This window comes from Bombina bombina, chromosome 2, assembly GCF_027579735.1.
Source record: "Bombina bombina isolate aBomBom1 chromosome 2, aBomBom1.pri, whole genome shotgun sequence".
Lineage (NCBI taxonomy): Eukaryota > Metazoa > Chordata > Amphibia > Anura > Bombinatoridae > Bombina > Bombina bombina.
Genome location: NC_069500.1, coordinates 511,303,482 through 511,326,167, shown reverse-complemented (window position 1 = coordinate 511,326,167; position 22,686 = coordinate 511,303,482). Strand labels below are relative to the sequence as shown.

The window sequence follows — 22,686 nt, the reverse complement described above, 5'->3', positions numbered from 1 at the left end:
AACAGTGATTCCTGAGCTCATTTGTACATATATCTTTAAACATACTTCTGCGCAATACCAACTCATCCAAGCCTAAATTGTTTGAGATGTGTTTAACTGCCAATTTCATGTTGCAGGCTTGAAGCATCCGATTGGCTACGGTCATGTCTGCAGGATTCTACAGTACTTTTACCAGTAAGTTTGCCCACATTGTGGTCAGGATCCTCTCAGTAGAATACGGCCAGTACTAACAAATAACTTCATGCTAAGCCTTCTAATTAACCTATGCAGTTCACAATCTTTTTAACTGATTTTAATACCTCTTCTTTTGCAGTTATTTTCATCAGTGTTTTACATGGGGCTCATGCAGGTAACTCCTTTACATTTTCTCCATCTTTTTAATGAGTAAGCTGGGGCAAGACTGTATAACCATGTCTCTCATGAATTTAAAGCAAAAGGTTCACTTTTAAGAAATGGGAACAATAAAAAAGTCTCTACCAGACACAGAGCTCCTGGAATATATTATCATAAATGATGACAGGTTGGACAAAGGATAATGTAAGCCTCAATCTTAAATAAGAGACAGTAACTATACTTTGTACTGCAATGTAAAACAAATATTGCAGTACATTGATGTGTAACAGGAGGGGAGGGTTAAAAGCTAGTACTTAAATAATTTTAGAGCCTGTGTAAGTGCTTTTTATCTTACTTGCATGGGTAAAGTACTTGTATTTTCTGTGCCATTGGAAATAAAAATAGTAAGCTCCTGCACTCTGCCCAGCCCCTTATGTCTGTTTCATCTTATCTATGTTTACTGTCCCTTAAAGAACTAGAATTACTAGTCTGCAAAAAAGATAGTGTTAATAATATAAATTAAATGTTCATTATTATAAAATACCTTGAGTAGAAACATACAAAATATAGATTTATAGCTGTATGATATAAAGGTAGCAGAGGCACTGCTGAATTATCTTTCATTTTTTTCCTGTGCTACAAGAGATACTGTAATTTACTAAAGGCCCTAATACGTAGGTATAAAAAAATTTCTTTACATTTCTATATTTTAGTTATAATTTTATGAACAAATGCAGCATAATTTATAAAGGGTATGGAAATATTTGCTGTTGGTATATAGTATATAAAAAAATCCATATTTTTATCAAATTGCGGCATTGGCATTTGCAAGGGGCAGGGGCTGGTGTGCGACATAGACAAAGAAGAATGCCCACAAGATGACGGATGCATGAGTTCCTCACCCCTTAGCCCGGAACCCATCTGCTGGACAGAGGAAGGCCTGATAGGGCCCAGAGAGGGCAACCGATCAGTCACGCTACTTTGAAAAGGGGTGGAAGTGCCCCGCCCAAGTGGGATAACCGAGGAGCCACAAGGCAGGGGAAGCAACCCTCCAAACTGGAGGGGGAGAGGAGAGACAAAAGATAAGAGACATAGGTATGCTGGAAGGAGAGGGTGAAACAGAAGGGACAGGGGCAACAGATGCAGGGTGACTTACCTCAGGTATACCCACTTCCAGGCCTACCATATTCACCACCTCTCCTCCTTGCTGTTCCTGCTACGTCACCACTACTCTCTGGTTCTCCTCTTTTCTTCCTTTGCTCACTTCTCAGCATGCACAGCTTTACCACTCCATATATTTCCCCCATCCAGGTATTTTTTAGGAATCCTTCTGCTCCTAGAGACCATTCTCTAAGAATAATGCATTTCCCCAGTAATACCTGTAATCACAAAGAAGACAAGATTATTTTTTCTGCCCACTTCCTGACTGTAGCACTCTTTGTACCCTCTTAAGCCCTCCCTCCCCACCTGTAAAACAAAACCATCACAACTCCCCCTTACCTGTGTAAACACTATACATCCATAACAATGAGGACTGCCAATACCATTAACCCCACACACAGAATTCCTGTTCTCATATTCTTAATACACCCAAGGTAAATCCTTAAGCTGCTCCCTTCCTAATTAGTCAGTACACGCTACCAAAGTGAGCCCATGTCGTTTTCCAACATAATAGAGAAAACAACTGCAACACACTAAATAGATTATATTTTGTAGGTTTTTCTTACCTAGCAACAAAGTATTTTCCCTTTTTTATGTGGTTGCATGCCTTACAATGTTTAGTGGGTAAAATACTGTCCCTAAACTATCTCTTTGCAACCAATTAGAAGATGTTGTTGGTCTTAAAAAAAACTGCGTACTTAATTGTCACCCGGTCTGGCTGTCATATGTAGATAATTGCAAATGACTGAAGCTAGGTCTTTGTCAGTCAGGAAAATGGATCAGTGTTTTTTAAAAATTTGCTGAAGTTCATACCAACCTTTATTAAGTTGTGTGATATATCTGATAATCTTGTCAGTATTTGTATACTTATTAGTGGGACAGTAAAGGGCCTCAATTTGAGTAACATATTTTACTCTCTGGAAACCCCTGCTTATGACTTTGTTTTAGCATAACCTCTTTAAATGTCACCCTGCGCCGCTGTAACCATTGCTAGGGATGTGGCTCCTCCTCCCGCCGACGTTATCGTCGCACGCTCCTCTCTCTGATGCCGGTCGGAATCCCCTGTGGCGGGAATCCTGCGCCTATGTAAGTTACTCTCTAGTAACTAATGATAGGCAATGATAGGGAATATCCCAGAGAAGAGAAAGTTCGCAAGATGAGGTAAGCGGCACTCACCACAGGCAGGATAGTCTTCGGCGGCAACAGGCGGAAAATCAGAGAAAGGCAGTTCAAAGGTAAACCATTAGAATGGTCCGGCAGGCAGGGTTTGGCAACAGTAAAGCAGTCCAGAGGTAAACCACTAGGATGGTCAGGCAGGCAGGGTTTGGCAACAGAGAGGCAATCCAGAGCAATAGGGGTTAATCAAGCAGAGTAGTCAGACAGGCAGGGTTCAGCAATAGTATATCAATCCAGCAGCTTAGGGGTGAACAGGCAGAGTGGTCAGACAAGCAGAGTCCAGTAGCAGTATATTAATCAAGCAGTTTAGGTGTTAACAGGCAGAGTGGTCAGACAAACAGAGTTCAGCAACAATATAACAGTCCAGCATACAGCAATAATAACACAAAGGAGAACACTAAGTAACACCTATACTTAGGCAGTGATAGGTAGCAAGTGAGTAACTTACATAGGCGCAGGATTTGCACCACAGGAGATCCTGACCAACTTCAGAATGGAGGAAGCGTGCAATGCCGCACGCAGACAGGAGCTGACTCCCCCCTAGGCAACGAGCAGAACAGCAGGCGCTGCGTCCCTAGCAACAGCTAGAGCGGTGCGGCGTGACACCTGGGTGTGATATATTACTGTATTCTGGATTGCTATATTTTGTTAACAAACTCTGCCTGTCTGACTATTCTGCTTGCTTAACCCCTAAAGTACTGGATTGCATCACTGTTAATGATCTCTGTCTGTCTGACTACTCTGCTTGCTTAACCCCTAAAGTACTGGATTGCATCACTGTTAATGAACTCTGCCTGTCTTACTACTCTGCTTGCTTAACCCCTAAAGTACTGGATTGCATAACTGTTAATGAACTCTGTCTGTCTGACTACTCTGCTTGCTTAACCCCTAAAGTACTGGATTGCCTCACTGTTAATGAACTCTGCCTGTCTGACTACTCTGCTTGCTTAACCCCTAAAGTACTGGATTGCCTCACTGTTAATGAACTCTGCCTGTCTGACTACTCTGCTTGCTTAACCCCTAAATTACTGGATTGCATCACTGTTAATGAACTCTGCCTGTCTGACTTCTCTGCTTGCTTAACCCCTAATGTAGTGGATTGCATCACTGCTAATGAACTCTGCCTGTCTGACTACTCGGCTTGCTTAACCCCTCAAGTTCTGGATTGCCATACTGTTACTGAACATTGCCTGTCTGACCACTCTACCTGTTTATCCCTTGAACCTTTGGACTGCCTTACTGTTGCCTAACCATTTCTGCCTGTTTCCGCCAAAGGTTTTCCTGTTTGTCTTCATTCCTTCAAGTGGTCTACCCTTGAACTACCTAACCGCTAAATCCCTGCCTGTTGCTGTCAAAGATTATCCTGCCTATAGTGAGTACCGCTTACCTCATCTTGTAAACTTTCTCTGCTCTGGGATATTCCCTATCATTCTGGCTTGACGCCATGATAAGAAGACTACTGGCCAAGTTCTGTCTGATAGTGGAATATCCCACGTGCATTACATTAAGTTGCTCTAAAGAACTGAGAAGCAGGAATTCCATTCAGTAGTGGTTCGGGATGATGACTTTCATCCCTTAATAGGATATTGGTTTCTGTAGGTTTGCAATATATATATATATATATATATATATATATATATATATATATATATATATATATATAGTAGTATAAGGCAAAGTGCACTCCAGATTTAGTCCATAACCGCCTTGGGTGCTATATCAAAAATACAATAGCATCTAAACATGAAGCACTCCAAAGGTTTTGTATAATGATCACCTTTATTGTGAACGTTTTCGGGCATAAAATAGCCCGTCCTCAGACTTACAAAGTAACATATCTTCAATTATTACATGACTCACTATATTTAAACCTACTGTAGCTATAAAAAGGCCACTTATGGACCCCTATCAGCTATAATTATTCGAGCAGAAGGTTTAATGTATTAAATAATATATATAATAGATGTGTGTGTATATATACTGTATATATATATATATATATATATATATATATATATATATATCTGTGTGTATATATATATGTGTGTGTATGTATGTGTGTGTATATATATATATATATATATATATATAAATATATATATATTTATATATATATATGTATACATACATACATGGGGGCCGATTTACCAATGTCTGGTGGATATGATACGCTGTAGCGTATCATGTGTGCCAGACATCGCTGAATGCCGACAGCATATGCTGTTGACATTTAACATTGCAATGCCGCCCCCCCCGCAGATTGGCCGCTAGGAGGGGGTGTCAATCAACCCAATCGTATAGGATCGGGTGGATTGATGTCCGCAACCTCAGAGGAAGTGGACCAGTGAAGTAGCAGTGGTCTTAAGACCACTGCTTCATAACTGCTGTTTCCGGTGAGCCTGAAGGCTTGTGAAAAAACAGGGGCATTGATAAATTGGCCCCATAGAGTTCAATAATTGAAAGGCACTCTTAGATCTTGTGATAAAAAAATCTATTTATTGGTAATCCATTAAAACTCAGTCAATGTTTTATCTTAACCATCATCTAACTTTTCATCATCCTAATAAAACCAAAATATATAAAATACAACACAGACTAACTTGTACATCAGACGTTTTAATATATTTCATCATCTACTCATGTAGCCAGCACTACATTGGAAAGACAAGTACCTCATTCAGAGAGAGGCTAGCAAACCATAAATGTGACATCTGTACAGCATTGAAAGAGGGACATTTGGATCAACGGTGGAGAGGCATTTTTTTACAACATAAACACACAGTTTTATTGCTCAGAGTTATGTTGATTGATAGAGTTCCCCCAATGAGAAAGGGAGGTAATAAGAGAAGAGAACTATTGAAATGTGAGGTCCAATGGATTTTCAGATTGAACACATTAAGCCCAAAGGTTTAAATGTACATTTATATTATTTCCTATTTTTTGATGGGCATGTCTAATTAAATGTTCATCCCACTGTGAAGATATAGCCAAATAATAGTGAACTAAGATGGATTGTCTTCGGGCTAGCCCAATACTTATAACTATAGGTAATAGAGGATAGTGGTAAAATGTGTAAAATGGGTGTAAGGTATCAGGGATATTAATAGAATAATTGTATACCCCATAATAAATTATGATCAAACGGCTTGGGGCACTGATTAGTAGTAGCTTCAACATAATGTTGATGTACAGATTTGTTAATAAAAATCATTAGTGGATTTATCACCAGTAAAATAGAACACCATATTGCCATTCGGTCTCTTTAAGTAATAAGCTAATCTGTTTGTGCACAAACACCGATCTAATATGGAGGAAAATATCTCATTAGCATAATTGTGGTGGATTTAGTATAATTTTTACCCTTTAACCTAACTCAAAATCTATATCTATAATGATAGCAAAAATATGCTTAGAAACAAGAATTGCCAGGTTTGTGTGTTTCCTTATAAAATTTTACCCAATGGATAAAATATAACAGTTGAACAGTGATTAGCAGCCGTAATATTACATGTTAAAGCTTTTGTAGAGAATAAATAATAACAAATAGTTGCAAAATATTGAAATGATGTAACCAATGTCATAATTTTACCGGCAATAAGTATGTTTGAACTTTCCCATTTAAGATTTAGTTGCTGTACGTTATAAGCCTTACTTTGGACATGTAGAAATAACAGCTTGACACACTGAAATGCCGGGAGAGCAGCAGCTATGCCGTGAAAAGAAAATTAAAGGGATAGTAAACATCAAAAATGTTATTGTTTAAAAAGATAGATAATCCCTTTATTTACCATTCCCCAGTTTTGCATAGCCAACATTGTTATAGAAATATACTTTTTACCTCTGTAATTACCTTGTATCTAAGCTTTTGTAGACTGCCTCCTTATCTCAGATCTTTTGACAGACTTGCATTTCAGGCAATTAGTGCTGACTCTTAAATAACTTCACGTGCGCGAGCACAGTGTTATCTATATGAAACACATGAACTAACGCCCTCTAGCTGAAAGACTGTCAAATGCTTTCATATGAGAGAATGTGAAATGTTAACAACTGCGACTTTTGAAATTTAAAGTGACAATCAACGCAAAAATTGTTATTGTTAAAAAAGATAGATCAGGCCTTTATTACCCATTCCCCAGCTTTGCACAACTAACATGGTTAAATTAATATACTTTATAACCTTTAAACCTCTAAATTTCTGTCTGTTTCTAAGCCACTAAAGATAGCCCCCTGATCAAATGCTTTTTTGTTAGCTTTTCACAACAGGGGAGTACTTGTTCATGTGAGTCATATAGATAACACTGTGCTCACACCTATGGGTTCTGCACAACACAGCACTAATTGGCTTAAATGGAAGTCAATAGATATAAATAAAAAGTCATGTGAACAGGGGCCTGTCAGAAAAGGCTTAAATACCAGGTAATCACAGAGGTAAAAAGTGTATTAATATAACCACGTTTTCTGTGAAAAACTGGGTAATGGGTAATAAAGGGATTATCTATCTTTTTAAACAATAAAACATTTTGAGTTGACTGTCCTTTTAAAGATAGTCAGTCTGTACTGTTTAGATATTATTTGGTATGTGCTCTAGCATGAATTGATACACAACATATTTTTAAGTGAAGGATTATTCACAATCGCTATGTATTTATCCACTCATGTATGTTTGGGTGATATGAGCTTAAATATTCAATTAAATATTTACACAGGTTTATTGGGTTTGTTCTTTTGAATTGTATTGTAATATGATATACATACTGTATATATGTTTAACAGAATTTGATGTCTTGAAAAAGGCTTAAGGTTAAGCCAAAACGTTAACTTTGAATTTTAATGGATTACCAATAAATATAATTTCTCCAACATAGGTGTGTCCGGTCCACGGCGTCATCCTTACTTGTGGGATATTCTCTTCCCCAACAGGAAATGGCAAAGAGCCCAGCAAAGCTGGTCACATGATCCCCCCTAGGCTCCGCCTTCCCCAGTCATTCTCTTTGCCGTTGTACAGGCAACATCTCCGCGGAGATGGCTTAGAGTTTTTTGGTGTTTAAATGTAGTTTTATTGCTTCAATCAAGAGTTTGTTATTTTAAAATAGTGCTGGTATGTACTATTTACTCTGAAACAAAAAGGAGATGAAGATTTCTGTTTGTAAGAGGAAGATGATTTTAGCAACCGTTACTAAAATCGATGGCTGTTCCACACAGGACTGTTGAGATGAAGTAACTTCAGTTGGGGGAACAGTGTGCAGACTTTTACTGCTTGAAGTATGACACATTTCTAACAAGACTTGGTAATGCTGGAAGCTGTCATTTTCCCTATGGGATCCGGTAAGCCATTTTAATAACAATTTATAAAGGGCTTCACAAGGGCTTTAAAGACTGGTAGACATTTTTCTGGGCTAAAACGTTTGTTTTATAAGCATGTTTAATGGTTTATTACTCTGAGGAGTTGTTTTTATCTGGGTATGTTGGTAATAAAAACGGCAGGCACTGTTTTGGACACCTTTTTCACTGGGGGCCTTCTCTAGTCTTAGGCAGAGCCTCAGTTTCGCGCCACTAATGCGCAGTTGTTTTTGGGAGTCAGAGCATGCAGATGCATGTGTGAGGAGCTCAGATACACTGAAAAAGCGTGCTGAAGGCGTCATTTGGTATCGTATTCCCCTCTGGGCTTGGTTGGGTCTCAGCAAAGCAGATACCAGGGACTGTATAGGGGTTAAATGTAAAAACGGCTCCGGTTCCGTTATTTTTAGAGTTAAATCTTTCAAATTTGGTGTGCAATACTTTCAAGGCTTTATGACACTGTGGTGAAATTTTGGTGAATTTTGGACAATTCCTTCATACTTTTTCGCATATTCAGTAATAAAGTGTGTTCAGTTTAAAATTTAAAGTGACAGTAACGGTTTTATTTTAAAACGTTTTTTGTACTTTGTTATCAAGTTTATGCCTGTTTATCATGTCTGTACCTTCAGATAGACTATGTTCTGTATGTCAGGAAGCCAAAGTTCCTTCTCATTTAAATATATGAGATGCATGTGATAGTGAAAATGATGCCCAAGATGATTCCTCTAGTGAGGGGAGTAAGCATGGTACTGCATCATCCCCTTATGTGTCTACACCAGTCTTGCCCACACAAGAGGCCCCTAGTACATCTAGTGCGCCTATTATTCTTACTATGCAACAATTAACGGCTGTAATGGATAATTCTATTAAAAACATTTTAGCCAAAATGCCCACTTATCAGCGAAAGCGCGACTGCTCTGTTTTAGATACTGTAGAGCATGAGGGCGCAGATGATAATGGTTCTGACATGCCCTTACACCAGTCTGAAGGGGCTAGGGAGGTTTTGTCTGAGGGAGAAATTTCAGATTCAGGAAAAATTTCTCAACAAGCTGAACCTGATGTTATTACATTCAAATTTAAATTGGAACATCTCCGCGCTCTGCTTAAGGAGGTGCTTTCTACTCTGGATGATTGTGACAATTTGGTCGTTCCAGAGAAATTATGTAAGATGGACAAGTTTCTAGAGGTCCCGGTGCCCCCCGAAGCTTTTCCTATACCCAAGCGGGTGGTGGATATTGTAAACAAAGAATGGGAAAGGCCCGGCATACCTTTTGTCCCTCCCCCTATATTTAAGAAATTGTTTCCTATAGTCGACCCCAGAAAGGACTTATGGCAGACAGTCCCTAAGGTCGAGGGGGCGGTCTCTACCTTAAACAAACGCACCACTATCCCTATAGAAGATAGTTGTGCTTTCAAAGATCCTATGGATAAAAAGTTAGAAGGTTTGCTTAAAAAGATGTTTGTTCAGCAAGGTTACCTTCTACAGCCAATTTCATGCATTGTTCCTGTTACTACAGCAGCGTCTTTTTGGTTTGATGAACTAGAAAAGTCGCTAGATAAAGCTACCCCTTTGGAGGAGATTATGGACAGAATTCGTGCTCTTAAATTGGCTAATTCTTTTACTCTAGACGCTACCCTGCAATTAGCTAGATTAGCGGCGAAAAATTCAGGGTTTGCTATTGTGGCGCGCAGAGCGCTATGGCTAAAATCTTGGTCAGCGGATGCGTCATCCAAGAACAAATTGCTTAATATTCCTTTCAAGGGGAAAACGCTGTTTGGCCCTGACTTGAAAGAGATTATTTCAGATATCACTGGGGGAAAGGGCCATGCCCTTCCTCAGGATAGGTCTTTCAAGGCTAAAAATAAGCCTAATTTTCGTCCCTTTCGTAGAAACGGACCAGCCTCAAGCTCTACGCCCTCTAAGCAAGAGGGTAATACGTCTCAAGCCAAGCCAGCCTGGAAGCCCATGCAAGGCTGGAACAAAGGCAAGCAGGCCAAGAAACCTGCCACTGCTACCAAGACAGCATGAGATGTTGGCCCCCGATCCGGGACCGGATCTGGTGGGGGGCAGACTTTCTCTCTTCGCTCAGGAATGGGCAAGAGATGTTCTGGATCCTTGGGCTCTAGAAATAGTCTCCCAAGGTTATCTTCTGGAATTCAAGGAACTACCCCCAAGGGGAAGATTCCACAGGTCTCAATTGTCTTCAGACCACATAAAAAAACAGGCATTCTTACATTGTGTGGAAGACCTGTTAAAAATGGGAGTGATCAATCCTGTTCCATTGAAGGAACGAGGGATGGGATTCTACTCAAATCTGTTCATAGTTCCCAAAAAAGAGGGAACATTCAGACCAATCTTGGATCTCAAGATCTTAAACAAATTTCTCAGGGTTCCATCGTTCAAGATGGAAACCATTCGAACAATTCTTCCTACCATCCAGGAAGGTCAATTCATGACCACGGTGGATTTAAAGGATGCGTATCTACATATTCCTATCCACAAGGAACATCATCGGTTCCTAAGGTTCGCGTTTCTGGACAAACATTACCAGTTCGTGGCACTTCCATTCGGATTAGCCACTGCCCCAAGAATTTTCACAAAGGTACTAGGGTCCCTTCTAGCGGTGTTAAGACCGAGGGGCATTGCAGTAGTACCTTACTTGGACGACATTCTAATTCAAGCGTCGTCCCTGCCACAAGCAAAGGCTCATACGGACATTGTCCTAGCCTTTCTCAGATGTCACGGGTGGAAAGTGAACGTAGAGAAAAGTTCTCTGTCTCCGTCAACAAGAGTCCCCTTCTTGGGAACAATAATAGACTCTTTAGAAATGAGGATTTTTCTGACAGACGCCAGAAAATCAAAACTTCTAAACTCTTGTCAAGTACTTCATTCTGTTCTTCTTCCTTCCATAGCGCAGTGCATGGAAGTAATAGGTTTGATGGTGGCGGCAATGGACATAGTTCCTTTTGCGCGAATTCATCTAAGACCATTACAACTGTGCATGCTCAGACAGTGGAATGGGGATTATACAGACTTGTCTCCAACGATACAAGTAGATCAGAGGACCAGAGACTCACTCCGTTGGTGGCTGACCCTGGACAACCTGTCACAAGGGATGAGCTTCCGCAGACCGGAGTGGGTCATTGTCACGACCGACGCCAGTCTGGTGGGCTGGGGCGCGGTCTGGGAACCCCTGAAAGCTCAGGGGCTTTGGTCTCGGGAAGAATCTCTTCTACCGATAAACATTCTGGAACTGAGAGCGATATTCAATGCTCTCAGAGCTTGGCCTCAGCTTGCAAAGGCCAAATTCATAAGGTTTCAATCAGACAACATGACGACTGTTGCGTATATCAACCATCAGGGGGGAACAAGGAGTTCCCTGGCGATGGAAGAAGTGACCAAAATAATTCAATGGGCGGAGAATCACTCCTGCCACTTGTCTGCAATCCACATCCCAGGAGTGGAAAATTGGGAAGCGGATTTTCTGAGTCGTCAGACATTTCATCCGGGGGAGTGGGAACTCCATCCGGAAATGTTTGCCCAAATAATTCAATTGTGGGGCATTCCAGACATGGATCTGATGGCGTCTCGTCAGAACTTCAAGGTTCCTTGCTACGGGTCCAGATCCAGGGATCCCAAGGCGGCTCTAGTGGATGCACTAGTAGCACCTTGGACCTTCAACCTAGCTTATGTGTTCCCACCGTTTCCTCTCATTCCCAGGCTGGTAGCCAGGATCAAACAGGAGAGGGTATCGGTGATCTTGATAGCTCCTGCGTGGCCACGCAGGACTTGGTATGCAGACCTGGTGAATATGTCATCAGCTCCACCATGGAAGCTACCTCTGAGACAGGACCTTCTTGTTCAAGGTCCGTTCGAACATCCGAATCTGGCCTCACTCCAACTGACTGCTTGGAGATTGAACGCTTGATTTTATCAAAGCGAGGGTTCTCAGATTCTGTCATTGATACTCTTGTTCAGGCTAGAAAGCCTGTAACTAGGAAAATCTACCATAAAATATGGAAAAAATATATCTGTTGGTGCGAATCTAAAGGATTCCCATGGAACAAGATAAAAATTCCTAGGATTCTATCCTTTCTTCAAGAGGGTTTGGAGAAAGGATTATCTGCGAGTTCTTTGAAGGGACAGATTTCTGCTTTATCTGTGTTACTTCACAAAAAGCTGGCGGCTGTACCAGACGTTCAGGCTTTTGTTCAGGCTCTGGTTAGAATCAAGCCTGTTTACAAACCTTTGACTCCTCCCTGGAGTCTCAATCTAGTTCTTTCAGTTCTTCAGGGGATTCCGTTTGAACCCCTACATTCCGTTGATATAAAGTTATTATCTTGGAAAGTTTTGTTTTTGGTTGCAATCTCTTCTGCTAGAAGAGTTTCAGAGTTATCTGCTCTGCAGTGTTCTCCTCCATATCTGGTGTTCCATGCAGATAAGGTGGTTTTGCGTACTAAACCTGGTTTTCTTCCGAAAGTTGTTTCTAATAAAAATATTAACCAGGAGATAGTCATGCCTTCTTTGTGTCCTAATCCAATTTCAAAGAAGGAACGTTTGTTGCACAACTTAGATGTAGTTCGTGCTCTCAAATTTTACTTAGCAGCTACTAAGGATTTCAGACAAACATCTTCTTTGTTTGTTGTTTATTCTGGTAAAAGGAGAGGTCAAAAAGCAACTTCTACCTCTCTCTCTTTCTGGCTTAAAAGCATTATCCGATTGGCTTATGAGACTGCCGGACGGCAGCCTCCTGAAAGAATCACAGCTCACTCCACTAGGGCTGTGGCTTCCACTTGGGCCTTCAAGAACGAGGCTACTGTTGATCAGATATGTAAGGCAGCGACTTGGTCTTCACTGCACTCTTTTGCCAAATTCTACAAATTTGATACTTTTGCTTCTTCTGAGGCTATTTTTGGGAGAAAGGTTTTGCAAACCGTGGTGCCTTCCATCTAGGCGACCTGATTTGTTCCCTCCCATCATCCGTGTCCTAAAGCTTTGGTATTGGTTCCCACAAGTAAGGATGACGCCGTGGACCGGACACACCTATGTTGGAGAAAACAGAATTTATGCTTACCTGATAAATTACTTTCTCCAACGGTGTGTCCGGTCCACGGCCCGCCCTGGTTTTTGATCAGGTCTGTTGAATTATTTTCTCTAACTACAGTCACCACGGTATCATATGATTTCTCCTATGCATATTCCTCCTTTACGTCGGTCGAATGACTGGGGAAGGCGGAGCCTAGGGGGGATCATGTGACCAGCTTTGCTGGGCTCTTTGCCATTTCCTGTTGGGGAAGAGAATATCCCACAAGTAAGGATGACGCCGTGGACCGGACACACCGTTGGAGAAAGTAATTTATCAGGTAAGCATAAATTCTGTTTTTTATCACATAACCTAAGAGGGCCCTTCAATGATTAAACTCTTTGTGTATGACATAAGGATGCAATTGGCAGAAAGTTGAACAGGATTGAGTGCATGGTTATAGCTAACCTTTATATATATATATATATATATATATATATATATATATATATATATATATATATATATATATATATATATAATTATAATACAGGAATGAGAAAAATGGAGCTCCAGTGGTGCAGATAATCCAACAAACTTCAGGTTACCACAAACACAATAGATCCCACCATAGAGATATGCTCACATATGCTATCATACAGTGCAAGTCAGGGAGGCTGGATGGATCAGAAGCCCTGAGCTGGCTCACTCCGGCAATCCGGCTCAGGTGGTCCAAATTAAATTTCCAAATGGTAATATATGGTTCAAGCAAAAGGTAAAGTGGCCAACTGAAAAATAGCCCTATATAAGGCTTAACCCATTATCTCATTTGATTGGATTGGATATAACATACCAAACATCCAATGATAGTATTTTATTAATTTACATAATGCTGATGGTATAATCTGTAACCGCTGTGCTTACCTCGTTACATACCTATTAGTCTTTCTTATGTTATCCCTTTGGCATTCTCAGCCATTATAGTTCAAAAAACGTCACTTGCCATAATAGAGATGATCATCTCTTCATCGGATCCAAACTATATCTATGCCTCTCAGACCATATTGTGTGGCCGGACCGCCATTACTTCCGCATCACGTGACCTTACGTCACTAAAAGAGATTCGTCATGATGCAGATACCATGACAACTCCAACTACATTGGTGAACCGGCTAGAGCCAATCGTTGAATCCCATGTGGGAGGAGAAACAAAAAGGAATATGTCCAACCCTCTTCCATAAGTCGATCACTACCTACGGCTCTGCAATTTAGACAAGGATGTACTATAACATCCCTAATCAGCACATAATGTAAATATCTATATTGTTCAAAACGGGAAAAAATAAAAACAACTGTAAATATAACATATCACAGCCATGAAAAAATTCACAATTACGTTGATAACATTGCACACATCAATTACAATTCATACAAAATATGTTATATATCAATAATTCTATCGATACAGGCTGAAACAACAATAAATGCAAAGGGGTTAAAAAGAAATTATATTGAACCATAGACAATACTTCAACAAAAAAGCTGCAAGGTCAATATTCTCAATGAGACCTTCTGGGGACAAAGTTTTCAATTTCCAGATCCAATAGGTCTCTCTCTGGCGGCGTCTATTGAAACGGTTATAATATAGGGACTTCGGTATATATTCTATAGGAATTATCTTATAAATGTCCTCTTTTCCTTCATGTTTATGTGTACTGTGGCAAGATACACTCTGTTTTGCGTAATTTTTTTTAATGTTCCTTAGATGTTCCCCCATCTGGTTCTAAGGGACCTACTGGTACGGCCACAGTATTGTTTCCCACAAATACATGTGATCAAATAAATCACATATATACTCTCACAGTTCATCCTAGTTTTAATTTGGAAAATCTCCCCTATGGTATTTGACCCAAAAGATGTTTCCTTATGTCCGATAAAAAGCACAGGTTAGACATCTGTTTTTCCCACACTTAGAAATGTAGAGAAATGGGCTTTTTAGATCAAGACACCTGTAATTTTCTGTATGTAAAACATCCTAGGACCCCTATATTCAACCACATTCCTAAGGTGCATAAGGTGCTTAAGACTTGAGAGACTGTGGAAGGAAGGCCCATTATCATTGGAATAGGTTCCATTTTGGAACCACTATCTCAATGGTTGGATACTATACTCCATGCTTTAGTGTGTAAATTAATGAGTTATTTAAGAGACACAAAACAGCTGCTGAATGAGATTGAACTTTTGTCTTGGGAGGAAGTCTATGGCTGGTTGTCAACTGATGTGAAATCATTATATTAGTCGATTCCTCATGACAAAGGTTTAGAAGCCATAGACTTCTTCCTAAAGAGAATACCAGAATATGGGAGAGGTTTTAGACAGTTTACTCTCAGGGTTACTAAGTTTTTACTCACCTATAATTTTTTCTCATTTGAGGGGAATGTTTACCTCCAGAGGTGTGGCACAGCAATGGGTGCAACATTTGCCCCCTCTTATGCCAACCTTTACATGGGTTGGTGGGAGCAGTGCTATATCTTTGGAGATAGGAATGTTTACAAATCTGACAGTCTTTTTTCATCTCTACATAGATGACCTTCTACTGGTATGGAAGGAAGGTAAAGAAAAAGCAGTACAATTTGTGGTAACACTTAATATTAATACTGCAGGTCTCCAATTCACGTATGATTATGGAAAGGATTGTATAAACTATTTGAATGTCACCCTAAAAGGGTCTAAGGAGGAAGGTATAGTAGTAGAACTGTACAGAAAGCCCATTACGGGGAACACACTCCTCCACGCCCAGAGTAGTCACCAGAAATGGGTTTTCAACTCTGTACTCAAAGGGCAATTCACCCGCTTGAGACGTAACTGTACTGGAGACAAAGAGTACATAACACATGCAAATTAACTCTTATCTCTGATCGATTCAAAAGAAGAGGGTACATTAAAAAAACAAATTGAGAATGTACATAAAGAAGTAGCTAAAATGGACAGAACTGAGTTGTTTAGAGATAAAAAGAAATTGGAAACTGATGTTGTTGCCTACAATGGGGTGACTTTTGTCACGCAATATAATAGACAATACCATAAGATCTGCAATATTGTGCGTAAACACATCACATATGAGCAGATGATGCTCTGGTGGATGTGGTCTCCAATGGTTGCTGTTTTGCCTATAAACGAGGCAGAACTATAGGCAATATGATTGCCCCCACACAATTGAAAAGACAAGCTATACAACAATGTTCATGTTTAAAATTGAAGGGGGTATACAGATGTAGGTGCTCTAACTGTACAGCTTATGACTATGTAGAAGTCGGAAATGGCTTTAGGAGTACATTCACAGGGGAAACATTTGTACACAAAGCCTGTTACAATTGTAGATCAACTTATGTTGTATACCTCCTAAACTGCAAACTGTGTGACATCCAATACGTAGGTCTCATGACTCATGAAGTGAGATTGAGGATACAAGAGCATGTTTGCAATATAAAACAGGGTGATCTGTCTAAGCCTCTTGTACACCATTTTAAGAAAAAACACAACAAAGACCCTTGATCTTTGACATGGTCAATAATAGAGGTTGTGAAAACTGATGCGAGGGGCGGCGACAGAGATGTTCTCCTATCCAAAAGAGAAGTTTTATGGATCCATAGATTGAATACAAGGGTTCCGAATGGTTTAAATTCGGAATTTGACTTAATAAACTTCTGCTATTAACAATCTATGGCTCCAAAGAAGTCTAAAATTCACATACATTATAAGCAATCTAAGGCCATATGTTTCTGCAGGTCTTATCTCTAAGTATGGGCGTACCTAACCTGAATATTCAGTTAATATTGCGTTGCAGACTAGGTACATTTAGAGTCCATTATAGAGATATTAGTTTATACTGATAGTATCAAACATATAAATAAAATTACACCTGTGGATATGTTAGGAAAAGGTATGTCAAAAAAGCACATAAGTTATAATTTTCCTTCCACATATTAGAAGCAAATGGTGATCTGGAATTGTAGTTTCACCCTTAAAGGGACACTGAACCCAATTTTATTCTTTTGTGATTCAGATAGAGCATGAAATTTGAAGCAACTTTCTAATTTACTCCTATTATAAAATTTTCTTCATGCTCTTGGAATCTTTATTTGAAATGCAAGAATGTATGTTTAGATGCCGGCCCATTTTTGGTGAACAACTGATTGCTGATTGGTGGATAAATTCACCCACCAATAAAAAAGTGCTGTCCAGAGTTTTGAACTAATAAAAAAGCTTAGATGCGTTCTTTTTCAAATAAAGATAGCAAGAGAACGAATAAAATTTGATAATAGGAGTAAATTAGAAAGTTGCTTAAAATTGCATGCTCTATCTGAACCACAAAAGAAAAAATTTGGGTTCAGTGTCCCTTTAACATTCTTATCCACATGTTAAATCAGTGCATAAATGCACACACTGCTTCTAATTTATGTGTGTTTTTTTGTTTTGTTTTTTGAATACACAATTCTCAATTCTCTTTTCTTAGTAATTTCCATTATGACATTGTAGTAATGTGTCATATAGACATAATTTGTACTGTATATTATCAAGCACAAAAAAAGTGTTAAGCTAATGTTATGACTTAGTTACTTAACATGTTAAAGGGACACTGAACCCAATTTTTTTTCGTGATTCAAATAGAGCATGACATTTTAAGCAACTTTCTAATTTACACCTATTATCAAATTTTCTTCATTCTCTTGGTATCTTTATTTGAAATGCAAGAATGTATGTTTAGATGCCGGCCCATTTTTGGTGAACAACTGATTGCTGATTGGTGGATAAATTCACCCACCAATAAAAAAGTGCTGTCCAGGGTTTTGAACTAATAAAAAAGCTTAGATGCGTTCTTTTTCAAATAAAGATAGCAAGAGAACGAAGAAAATTTGATAAGGAGTCAATTAGAAAGTTGCTTAAAATTGCATGCTCTATCTGAATCAAGAAAGGAAAAGATTTAACTTAACTTGAGAAGTGGTTTAAAGTGTAGCCCAAGGGGCGTGTTTTTACTCTTCAGGTGCAGGTGTGGAGTATGAACACGGGTTTGTTTTTAGCCTATTTTTAGTTTAGTTATTTCTTTAAAAAGTTTATGTCCCACCAGTGTTTGTGTTCTTCTTTAATAAATGTTTCTAATTTTGAGAACAATTGGGATATAGAAGCCCCATTATCAGTCCCAACACTCTTGTTCTACTTATTTATTTAAAATTGTACTCTTTTATCCAATCTTTCTACTAAAGAATGCATAATGTGAACTCAGTACAATAAAAAAACAGCAAACAAATGTGCTTAAAGCTAAGAGCTAAAATGAGATTTAAATATATCAAGTGCATTAGTGAATGGCAATGAAATCCACAGTGAAACAAAAATATAAAAAAAACTATCAAAACGTGCTCTTTGCAAATAAAAAAATGTTCAGTCACCAAATAAAGTCCAAAAGCAATGGTCCTTAAAAGAAAAAGGTGCCCCCTTAAGGCTGTCGTTGTTGATAATAGTACACCAAGATCAGCTCTTCTTTGTAAATATAAGAGAAAGGATTACTAAAATACAGAAATGAGAAAAAGGCGCTCCAATGGTGCAGATAATCCAACACATTTCAGGTTACAACAAACCCAATAGATCCCACCATAGAGCTATACTGACAAGGGGAGTGCACTATCATACAGTGCAAGTCAGGCAGTTAACAAACAGTTAACTAGGTTTGACCCCTATTATGGCAAGTGATGTTTTTTGAATTATAAAGGCTGAGAATGCCAGAGAGATTACATAGGAAAGACTAATAGGTATGTAACGAGGTAAGCACAGCGGTTACAGATTATACCATCAGCATAATGTGAATTAATAAAATACTATCATTGGATGTTTGGAATGTTATATCCAATCAAAATGTGAATGAGATAATAGATAGCCTTATATAGGGCTGTTTGTGATATTGTTTTTATATTTCTGCCTGAGAAAGCAGTGCCAGATGCACTGGGAAACGTGTTGCAGTTAGTTTTTATACTTTTACTCTTTTATGAATAAATCACCCCTTAGCATATAGGGGTTATTAACTTTTCGCAGTATTGTGAGTTTTCAATTTGCCACTTTACCTTTTGCTTGAACCACATATTACCATTTGGATATTTCATTTGGACCACCTGAGCCGGATTGCCGGAGTGAGTCAGCTGTGGTCTCTGATCCATCCAACCTGCCTGACTTGTACTGTATGATAGTGCACTCCCCTTGTCAGTATGGTGGGATATATTGTGTTTGTGATAACCTGAAATGTGTTGGATTATCTGCCCCATTGGGCACCTTTTTCTCATTTCTGTATTTTAGTAATCCTTCTGGTATATTTACAAAGAAGAGCTGATCCTGGTGTACTACTGCAAATAAATAGATTTCCAGCCTCCAGGGAAAAATTAAAAGACCTTTATTTCTTTTTCACAGGGTCCATGAAACAAACGACAATGTTTCAAACCACACACTGGTTCTTAATCATGACATGATTAAGAACCAGTGTGTGGTTTGAAACATTGTCGTTTGTTTCATGGACCCTGTGAAAAAGAAATTAAGGTCTTTTAATTTTTCCCTGGAGGCTGGAAATCTATTTATTTGCAGTTATACATTGTGACCTGGCTAGTCCTGTTCCTTGCCACAGGAAAGAAAAGAAAAAAGGTGCTGTATCCCATGCTATCATTTTGAAAGCATTTGAAGCCTGGTGTACTACTATCAACAATGACAGCCTCAAGGGGGCGCCTTTGTCTTTTAAGGACCATCGCTATTTTGACTTAATTTGGTGACTGAATATATATATTATAGCCGTTTCCAGTTAAATACTTTGTCATATACCATATACCTTTTAACCCTTTTTAATTGTTCTTTTTAGTATTTATAATAATAATTTTCATCAGATAGTATGCGTATATCACTTTATTTTAATGTTTTTATGTTTGGTGTACATATATTATAGCCGTTTCCAGTTAAATACTTTGTCATATACCATATACCTTTTAACCCTTATTAATTATTCTTTTTAGTATTTATGATAATAATTTTCATCAGATAGTATGCGTATATCACTTTATTTTAATGTATTTATGTTTGGTGTACATTTTTTTACCCCTTACACTTTACGCTAGGTCTTTAGTTGTGGTAAAGTGTTGAACGCAAATTTTGCACTCAATCGTACCATTTAATTTCAACTTGTAATACGTGCGCAAGTTAGCGCTTGTCGTGATATTGCTTATTGTGACCTACACTAACTTTAGTGTGCCACTTGGAATATGGTCCATTGTTTGTTAACAGTACTGTTGTGGGGAAGTGTAGATCAAATTTCATGATGATGGTTACCAAGCTTCGCTGTGTTTGACTCCAGGGCAAGGACTGGAACTAAAAATAGGCCCAGGCAATTTAAGGCAAAGCAGCCCACTCTACCCCCCCCCCCCACTGTTTCTTATTTAACCATATATATATATACATTATATAAACAGTAATTAGGCATTTGTCTCTCAACATGTTTGGAAAATGTTCTAAGAAAATGTAAAAAAACCTGGTTTATTGCAGTATACGAGTATAAACATACACAGTAGTCTGGTAATCTCTCCAGCAAAAAAACAACAACAATTCATACTAAATACTGGGGAATACCAGGTATGAGTTAAGTTAGCCAATTGTATATAAAAAAAATCAGCAAAGCAACACTCGAGTTTAGCATCCACACAACAAGAAGTAGTGTTACAGGACAGCAGGTTTAACTAGATCTCATTCAATATTATATAAAAGTAGCCTAACCCTAAACTTCCATATACACTGCACGTTTCACTGTATAAACAGTGCAAACACTTTGCCCACCTGTAAGGATCTCTACTGGCTGCTCAACTCCTTCCAAGCCCAAGCTGGTGAAAAATCTTTTCTTATGCTACTGAAACTTTTCCGTGTCTTTCTGTATCAACCGTCCTGACGTATTGACCACTTGACCAGCTTTCCGGTTCACAAAAAAGCTCCTCTAAAAAGTCTCTGGAAATAGCAGCTGCTATAATACTGGTGTCATAGTTAATCAACTTGTTGAAGGATGAAACAGCCAGCTATCCGATTGGAATCAAGGCCATTAAACACAAAATTCTGACTCTGACATACAAGGTCCTTAACTGCACTGCTTCCCCCTATATCTCTGACCTTGTCTACAGATACTGTCCCTCACATCCCTTTCACACTGCTCATGACCTCCTCCTTTTCTCCTCTCTTGTTACCTCCTCACATTCCCATCTACAGGACTTCTCCAGACTAGCCCCTATCTTGTGGAACTCTCTTCCTCGCTCCACCAGACTCTTTCCTAGTTTTGGAAGTTTCAAGCGCTCCCTAACGACTCTACTGTTCAGGGATGCATACAACTTACACTAACCTTTCTTAAGTTCTTTTCCTCCTTTGTTTATCCCCCTGAACCCCCATAGCATGTAAGCCTATGAGCCCAGCTGTTTGCAGATCATCTTCATAAGAGTCGACTACAACAGTGCAACTCTCAGCAGGGCCCTCTACCCATTTGATCCCTATAATTGTTATCTTGTATGCCGCCTATGTTTATAGTGCCGCAGAATCTGTTGGCGCTCTGCAAATAAATTTAAATTGTAAATAATTATAAAAATAAGGCCATCGTTGGAAACACAACTGCCATATGATGTTCAAAATACTTGCCTAGTCTGTTTACGATTGGTCTTATGCAAAAGAGCTAAGTGTTAACAAACAATATTAAAGGGATATAAAAGGCACATTTTTTTTTAAATGATTGTCTAAATTAACGTATAATAAAAATGAATCAAACACTTTCTATTTTGTATTTTTAACTGTCTCGCTGCAATTTCCATTTAAAAGTAGGTGAATTTCCAAACCCACCATGAGGCTAGTTTGCATTATCCAATTATGGTAGGCAACCTGGGTTCTCTGTGCTATGTATATTCCTTGCATACTGCACATACCCATGCATGCGCAATGAATTCAGATTTTATTTGCGAACCCAGTAATGCACTATGTATATATCGTGCAGCAAGATTTACAAAGAGCCTTTGACAGTCTATTTTCAATACGCAAGTGAAAAATTACATAGGAAGACCTGCCAAATGTCTTCATTTACTAAGTTTAAAGGGACACTGAATCCAAAAATTTTCTTTCATGATTCAGATAGAGCAAGCAATTTTAAGCAACTTTCTAATTTACTTCTATTATCAATTTTTCTTTGTTTTCTTGCTATCTTTATTTAAAAAAGAAGGCATCTAAGCTATTTGTTTGATGGAAAGCACTTTTTCATTGGTGGATAAATGTATCCACCAGTAAGCAAGAACAACCCAGGTTTTTCACCAAAAATGGGCCGGTATCTTAACTTACATTCTTGCATTTCAAATAAAGATACCAAGAGAATGAAGAAAATTTGATAATAGGAGTAAATTGAAAAGTTGCTTAAAATGTCATGCTCTATCTTAATCACAAAATAAAAAAATGGGTTCAGTGTCCCTTTAACAAAACCTATATTGCTAAGTATTGTGGTTGTAAATAGTGTAGGCATGCTTTCCGTGTTACTAGGGGTTCTCGTTTGAAGCACAGTGTACTGTAAATCTGTTTTATCTTAAAGGGACATGAAACCCCATGATTCAGA

The 22,686-nt window shown here is 38.8% G+C and overlaps 1 protein-coding gene across 1 annotated transcript in view; it reads left to right on the top strand.

The window, feature by feature from the left end:
- Positions 1-22,686, top strand: part of LOC128647113 (immunoglobulin superfamily member 1) — a 230,233-nt gene that overhangs the window by 4,581 nt on the left and 202,966 nt on the right. The window contains exons 2-3 of the mRNA XM_053699929.1: positions 117-174; positions 314-349. Coding sequence (XP_053555904.1) covers positions 144-174; positions 314-349 — 67 coding nt within the window. The 5' untranslated portion in view covers positions 117-143. The remainder of the gene's footprint in view (positions 1-116; positions 175-313; positions 350-22,686) is intronic.